General features: G+C 42.4%; 1 protein-coding gene and 2 non-coding genes across 3 annotated transcripts; all 3 read right to left on the bottom strand.

Annotated features, from left to right (window-relative positions):
• Nucleotides 1-3,561: 3,561 nt before the first annotated feature.
• On the bottom strand, nt 3,562-7,839 carry Rps3a (ribosomal protein S3A). Its single transcript, XM_028789469.1, has 6 exons — nt 7,685-7,839; nt 7,050-7,153; nt 6,586-6,773; nt 4,486-4,694; nt 3,904-4,013; nt 3,562-3,727 (listed from the first exon to the last, which is right to left on the bottom strand). The coding sequence occupies exons 1-6, from the start codon at nt 7,744-7,746 to the stop codon at nt 3,606-3,608; spliced, it is 795 nt and encodes a 264-aa protein (XP_028645302.1). The 5' UTR covers nt 7,747-7,839; the 3' UTR covers nt 3,562-3,605.
• Nucleotides 4,229-4,293, bottom strand: LOC114640572. The gene has a single exon (XR_003714166.1). It is a non-coding gene; the product is annotated as a small nucleolar RNA SNORD73 (small nucleolar RNA).
• LOC114640571 lies at nt 5,939-6,009 on the bottom strand. Its single transcript, XR_003714165.1, has one exon. It is a non-coding gene; the product is annotated as a small nucleolar RNA SNORD73 (small nucleolar RNA).
• Nucleotides 7,840-8,186: the final 347 nt, after the last annotated feature.

Below are 8,186 nucleotides of genomic sequence, written 5' to 3'. Positions count from 1 at the left end.
TTTCCAGGCACAGCTAAAGACCAGAGTTATAATTTCTCAAAGGATTCATTGCACTTAACCCTCCAGTTCAGTATCACAAAGACAGTACACTGCTTTCTCTGTGGATGTATGAAAATGTCGACAGGAGTTTTAAATACTTAAGAGTGGTGAAAAGGTTGTATGCAGAATGGACGGGCTGGTCAGAAAGACTCTGAAATCCCAGTTCTCAGGAGACAAGGGCCCAACCACATGACAAGACAGGAATCTGAGGTTAGCCTAATATAGTGAGTTCCAGGCTAGCCTGAGCTACATAATTAGACCCTATCTCAAAACAAACCAACAAAAAGAAAAACTGGAAAGCTGGGTGGCACATTCCTTTATCCCAGCTCTTGGGAGGCAGATAGATCTCTGTGAGTTCAAGACAATCTGGTCTACATAGTGAGTTTTTGTTTCCAGTGACTTCCAGGAAAACCAGAGCTATGTAGTGAGACTGTGTCTCAAAAATTTAAGCCAAACAAACACAAGATAAAGTGTTGATCCTCTACAAATGTGAATCTCAAGTTGTCTAGCCTGTCACTGCTTGTTCCTACTAGATGGGGTAGATCATGTCCTAGGGGATGGAATATAGATTTGAGAACCCGGTAAGGAAATTTATGGAAACAGTACTTCAGGGAAGAGATTCCGGACTACTCATCACAGTGCAGAGCAGAGCCCTGCATATAAGAATCACTGTTGTCAGACCACTGATGATGCTGATTCTGACCTCTGAAATGCTGGAGCATGAGCAGATCCAGCCTCATGACTCCTAGAAGTGCCCAATCTTGAATACCATGGAAGCCAAGAAACTGGTGTTATCAATAACCTGGCTGGTTGTGCCCATTTTTAAGCTAAGAGTCATAATATACATAAAACACATGGATAGCAAATCTATGAATTGACACCATACAGTCAATATATGAAGTCCCTTCATACTTCCAGTCAATCACTACGCCCCTTTCAAGTCTCCCACCACAGCCACTAGCAGATTTAACTTCTACATTCACAAAAGCACATAGTACTTTCTGCCTTCTTTTGCTGAAACAATTCTTTTACTGTTTAAACATATAAATATAACAGTTTGTTTACCCAATCTATTAGGTTTTTAATACAATGAACAAAATTGGTACCAAATTTCACGTACTATTCTGTTGCTGTGAAGGGACACCATGACCAAGACAACTTATAAAAGGGAGCATTTAATTGGGGGCTTTAGAGTGAGTTTCAGGACAGCCAGGGCTACACAGAGGAACCCTGTCTCAAAAAACAAAAACAAAAAAAAACAAAAGAGTAACTATTTGTGGGATAGAGATAGCTCAGTGGTTGAGTTACTGACTACTCTTCCAGAGGACCTGGGATCAATTGATAGCACGCACATGGTGGTCCACAATTATCTGTTAACTGGTTCAGCAGATACAAAGTACGGGGACCAGGTATGCATGTACACAAATAACTAGTAGGCAAAATATTCACACACACTTTAAAAAGTATTTCAGCATGTATCACTTGGTTAGCTTTCTGTCATGGTGATAAAGGTTGCTTTAGAAGCAGTGCCTTTGCCTGGGTGACCAAAGTATAACATACCAAGTTATGGGGGCAGATGTTGCTTACATGACAGCCAGGATGCAAAAAGAAGGTACCAGGTGCCTGCCTCCCAAGAAGAGTGGGATTGAAAGCATTCACCTGTGTCTTAAGAAGTAAACCTCCAATTATCAGTAAGTCCCTGGAACTTAACCAAGTAACTGCAGTCATCAACCTAGACTAGTATTGGTCACTAAATACTTCACTGCAGCCAAATGAAGATCAAAAGGCCTAACAGTGTTGACAGCATTGCAGAGTTTCCCACATTATTCTGAGTTACAATGGCCCATCCTTTATGAGAATAGTTGCCCTAGGACTTACTTCCTTTTCAAGTTAGTCTACAGTTAGGGCTGCTCAGTCCACACTGAAGGTTTGAGTTTTGTCTTTATTACAAAATTTTGCTTTTCTATGATAGGCTAAGGTAAAATCATTTCAAAGACCTTTGGAAGCACTTCTTGTAACAGATTTTCAAGGTGGCCTACAGGTAGGCTTAAATTTTAACTAAATACATGAAATAAGCCAGCCACTTTACGTGTAACACATGCATGTCTGGTGCTTAAAAAGATGTAGGATCCCTGGAACTTGAATTTTGGAAGGGTGTGAGCCACCATGTGGGTACTAAGAACTAAACCTAGGTCCTCTGCCAAGAGCAGCAAGTGTTCTTGCATCTATGCCATCTTGAGCTCCTGGCTCAATCACTTATTAAAAATAAGCCCTTTGAGACTTCCCCAATAAGCCCTTTGCATACTGCTACCCTAAGTCCCTATTCAAAGATAGAGTAGATTAAGTAATCCCTATTCTACAAGGTAGTAAGTAAGAAGACCAACTTTCATGCAAATTCAGTTCTGGTAACAAACCAACTGTAGACCAGCTGACTTGACCACACCCCAGAAGTGACTTGTGACTCAAGCTCACAAACAGCTATTAGCAGCACTACTTGCTTCATTACCAAGACACCAACAGGCCTGCCGGAGATATATGGAGATATATATATCAACCAATACTTTACGGCTAGAAAAGTAGTTGTGATAGTATTTGCTTGCTACCATGTCCACTTGTTTTGTTAATACAGGTAAATGAAACTATTGGCCTAGAGGACAGAAACCCATTAAAACTTTACCCTGTAAAAATATAGGCTAAAACTGGGGGAGGGAATTGCTTAATGAAAATTAAGAAACTGAGCTATCTATTGAGAAATCTACGGATCTCCATTAATATGAACAATGACAAATTTCTGGAGTGGCATGCAGAAAAAATGAAGTATGGCACACTATAAAGGGCTCAGTGGCAGAGCACTTACCTAGCATGTATAAGGCCTGAGATCTGGATGATCCCTGGGCATCATAAAACCTTAACAAATCATCTCCAGTATTCAGTCTTTTGGCTCACCAACTGCAGTCTCTAATTCAATGGTTCTCAGCCATCCTAATGCTGTGATCCTGTAATACAGTTCACGTGGTGGTGACCCCCCAACCATAAAATTCTTTCCTGCTACTTTATAACTTTGTTACTGAGCAGTAGGTTTGGTTTATTTAAAGGGAGGGGAAAAAAGCCAACCTTGGAGTATGCTGGTTTCTACTTACAGGATGTTATACTACACGCTTCTAAATCAGAAGTTTCCAAATCTCCTGTTGGAGGCCAGACAGGGCCACACCCTGTCCCATTACTAATCTGGCTTCTAACTTAATGGATAAAACCCACTAAACAATACCTGATTCACCAAGCTCTCGTATTTTAACTATTTATTTATTTATTTATTTATTTATTATATGTAAAGTACACTGTAGCTGTCTTCAGACACCCCACAAGAGGGCATCAGATATCATTGCAGATGGTTGTGAGCCACCATGTGGTTGCTGGGATTTGAACTCATGACCTCTGGAAGAGCAGTCAGTGCTTTTAACCACTGAGCCATCTCACCAGCCCCGCTCTCGTATTTTAAAAACAATGCCCAGAAGCAAACAATCACAAATAGGACTTTTTATTTGTCACTATTAAAAATCTGGATTTTAAACAGATTCTTGGACTGGTGGTTCATATCCATCGGCTCGCTCAACCTTAGCACCTGTCTCATCTCCAGTTGTTTTGCCAGAACTACCGCCTTCACCATGGAGCTCCATGAGCTTTCCCACTAAAAGGAAAAGAAAAAGTCTTGTTATAAACAAGTATCATACCTTAAAAAATTGGTTCCCATACTACAGACAGAAGAAAACAGACCGTTACTTTGCCCTAAAAACCTACATATAGAGGCCAGCTCAGTGGTTAAGAGGCACTTGTTTTTGCAGAGGAACTGGGTTTCTCACTTACATTCAAACTTGGGTTTCTTCAACATTTTTACTTTTCTAACAAAGACATCATGAAGAGGATAAATGGACTGGCAAGCCTTTTCTATGTCTTTCCCAATGCTGTCTGGAATCCTGCAAGAACAGTAAACTTTTAAAAAAACAATCAAGCAACAAAAAAACCACCAAAGTCTACTTTCTCATACAAGAAGCAATTTTCTTTAAATGGCAAAAAACAATCTTAAAAAGTATCTAAATTGTAACACTTAGCAACAAAATTAACATTTAAGTCTTCCTTATGGTTTTTTGCATAACACCCTCTTAGCCACCTGTATTGTATTCTACATGGGAACATCAGAAAAATGAGTTATCAGTGGTCATCAACTGGAACAGAAACACTTTCTCATCACGTATTCCCATGCATTATTATGTAAAGCTGTTATTCACTGTGTATTTAAGTCAAGTGTAAGTCTCACTATCCACTGTAAGATAACTTCAACCAAACAGTGATTTAAGTTGGGGTCCAACTCCATCTAGTCTTCAGTAACAGCAGATGATTCAACAGGCATTCAGAATGCTTTAACAGGAGAGAAGGAAACCCACTTACAGTTTATTAACGACTTCCTTCAAGTCATTAGTCTGCACTTCTCGGGTCATGATCTCCATCATCTTCTTGCGGATCTGGCGGACTTGCTGGTGCTGTGCATAGGATGTCTTTCTTATCTGGTTGTTGCGTTTTTTAGTGAAGCCAACACAGAAAAGTCGGAGCAAATACCCATCGGTCGTCTTGACATCAACGTGAGCTTCAATCATAGTCTAGTAAGAAAAGGATATAGTCAGCTTGTAACAGTTTTGGGGCTTGCTGTTTTCTGAGACAGTTCTCACAACACAGCCCTGGTTAGCCTTGAACTCAGAGATTCCCCCCTCCTTTTGTTTTTAATGGCCTAAATCAATCTTTTAGTGCTAAAAGCTTGGGATTTCAAACCCATGTGACATAAAGTATATAGTTTACACAACTTCCTTAAAGTGAAATTAAAATGATACCCCAAAATCATTGTTACCCTCTCTCTAAACCGGTCATCAACCGGACTCACATCCTTACATTTGTATCAACACCCCTCCCCAAACACAGGAGCTTTGAAAGTTGAATTCTAAGATGGTATAGACAGAATGAAACTGTATGTTTTTATTTTTTAAAAAGGAAAAACAGGTTGTGTGGTGGTTTATTAAATCCAGTAGCAGGAGGCAGAAAATGCCGGATCTCTTTAAGAATGAGGCAACATGGTCTACATAGATGTTCCAAGGATTCACAGTGAGACCCTGTCTCAAGATACCAGAAAACCAAAAACAAAATAAGCCACACATGACACATGTCTGCAATCTCTGCACTCAGTGTACAAAGGCAGATTGTAAGTTTAAGGCCAGCTTGGTCTACATAGCAAGCACCAGATCACAACAGGTTGAAGATCCTTTCTTTTTTTAAAGATTTATGTATGTGAGTACACCGTAGCTGTCTTCAGACACACCAGAAGAGGGCGCCAGATCCCATTACAGATGGTTGTGAGCCACTATGTGGTTGCTGGGAATTGAACTCAGGACCTCTGGAAGAGTCATCTCTCCAGCCCTGGAGATCCTTTCTTGAAATAAGAGGGCAGTGGATTAGCTCTGCTATAAAAATATTTCTCAATGCCTTTTATTCCAAACTAAAGTTATGCAAAGAACTTAAGTATGTAAATGCAAAGATGTAAATAAAATCTGTAATTAGACCATACTACCATCTTTTAAAGGATCACATTTAGTGACAAAGTGATCTGATTTCTTTGAATTTTACAAACTATAAGAGTTTCAAAATATACCCAGTATTTGCCATGAGCAGTGGCACATGCCTTCAATCCTATCACTCAAGAGGCAGATGGATCTTTGAGTTTGAGACCAGCCCATATAGCAGTCAGAACTGCCTGAAAACATAAAATCTTAACATTCACTTCACTGCAAAGGAGTACGTATCAATATTTATTAAATAGCTTATCATTTCCAAAATGATATAAAGTACATTAGGGAATGTCAGCAATACATGTAACGGTAATCAGTAGGCTTCATTTGGGACCGAAACATCTTGTCATCACTCATTCCCATATACAATATGCTATTCCTCTTACCCGGCCGGATACACCTCAACAGCTTTTTCCTTAAACATGGATGACTGCCATCTTTGTTGTCAGTGTGCTAAGTCCATTTCCCTACATGTTATTTCATCTTCACAACTCCATGAACTGATTTTGACTATTCAAATGAAGAAATCAAACTGCTATGACAGCTTGTTACTTTAAAGGACAAAACAAATGGGGACCAAGTCACACTCACTGTCAGACAATCACGTCAGCTAGCTCACCTTTTCACTATGAACTCTAAATTTAGAAGGTAACCCTAAAACATACTCAGAACTGCAAAGGTGCCCACCCCACCTAATGTGAAGGATGCGGCTGTGTGTTGGGACCGACTGCCTAGCATGAGGAGAGCCTGGGTCTCAAGAGTAACAGTGATACTCACTGATGTAAAACGGGATTCAACGCCAGGCTAGTGCTTCATACCAAGAAAACCATCCCTAGTTGGAAATGAAACTCTCCATGTTTTGATCCTTCCTACCAACACACCCAAGACATGCACACCCACACCACAGCACACTTAAGACAGTTTTTTGTCTCACCTGCCACTTTTTGACCATGGAGCACATTTTGTCCCGGGTAAGATCCATGCCATGGAAGTTAGTCAGACAGTTTTTGCCCTGAACGTCCTCAGTAATTAGCTTGAATTTTCTAAATGCAACTTCATCATTCTGTAGATCGGCAAGGCTCACCTCAAACACACGACCCTTGAGGCCATCAGATGCAATTTCTACAAAAGAATCACAGATCCTGTTTTAACTTGTTACCAAATCCACCTCCAGTGACTTACTGGCAATACCTAGATGTTTTTCGTGGACTGTTGTATAAACTGTCCTCGTTGCCACATATGCACTTAAAAACAAACACTCCAAATGCCAGACCTGCAACCACTGGGCTGACATTTCTATCAAGTGCCCAATCATTGGACAAATTGTTGACCAAGACGCCTGTTAAAATACGCATGCAACAGCCAAGGAACAAAGCAAAATAAGTCTTTGGTACTCACTGGTCCCTTGAGTCCTTGTGACTAGTGTTTTTCCGATGTTCCTAATATTGAACATTGCTGGAGCTTTCACATCGTACCAGTCCTTCTTAGAAAATGGATCAACCCTGGATTGGAGAAAAATAACCTCAAGTTGCTTTGTAAATCCTAAGAACACTCCTGACAACTTTTAAACTCTTCTTAGCCATGCCTTCCCCACTAAGCTACACAGGCTGCCCCGGAACCTAAAGGACTTGTGAAATTAACCAGTCCGGAACAGCACGAACTGCTGCTAAGCAAGTGTCATGAGTTTCCAAGTTCCACGAGGCCCCAGAGCACAGAAGTGACGTGGGGTCCCAAATGGACAGCCAGAGTGACTGCCGAGCGTCCTGACGTAGAAGGGGTGTTAAAAGTGCCGCAACCCACGAGCCACAGGTCGCAACACGCGAGCAACTGCTGGAGACGGAGGACGGGCTCCCACGCGGTGCGCGACACCCGGCCCGGTCGCGGAGAGGCGACCGTCCGGCGCGCACCCGCCGGCAGCGCTGCCGCGCAATCCACCCCGCATCCTCACCATCCGCCCCACACTGCAGACCAGGACCTGCCCGCCAACTCCTGCGGGCCCCAAAGACCGGGGATCCGCAAAATCCGTCACTTACACTTTCTTCTTAGCTCCCTTCTTGCCACCTTTCGTCAGGCGCTTGTTCTTGCCGACCGCCATGGTGCCGATCGGAGAGCCAAAAGGGCGGAAGTACAACTCGCGCGAGAACTTAACGCGAACCGGGCGGGGAGTGCTGTCTACGTGACCCTTGCTCTTTCGCCCTTCCGGCTTTAGTAATCTCGCGACACTACCCAGCAGCTGGTTCCCACTGTGCTGCGACAGCGCCCTCGTGTGTCGGGAGGTCGCGCAGCGGACCGCTGGCTGGCTAGGAGACCGCTGTGTGCCCGGAGCTTGTCTGAGATGCTCATCACATCAGGTTTCCTGTGGTTTCCGTTGCCCTGAGGGTGGGACGCTTCCGTACAATGAGATGCCCGCTGAACTCTCTCAGACTCTAATTTTGAGAGTATGTTTCTTCCCTAGACCAAGGGCTTTGAATCAGAGATAGCAAATCCGTGTTCTAGTGGTGATATGAACAGTACTTAGCCTTCTGACCTCTTTAG

The sequence above is a fragment of the Grammomys surdaster genome, unplaced genomic scaffold (genome assembly GCF_004785775.1).
Source record: "Grammomys surdaster isolate TR1022 unplaced genomic scaffold, NIH_TR_1.0 125834, whole genome shotgun sequence".
Classification (NCBI taxonomy): Eukaryota; Metazoa; Chordata; class Mammalia; order Rodentia; family Muridae; genus Grammomys; species Grammomys surdaster.
The sequence above is the reverse complement of the archived record's forward strand: the minus strand, read 5'-3'. Positions and strand labels throughout refer to the sequence as shown.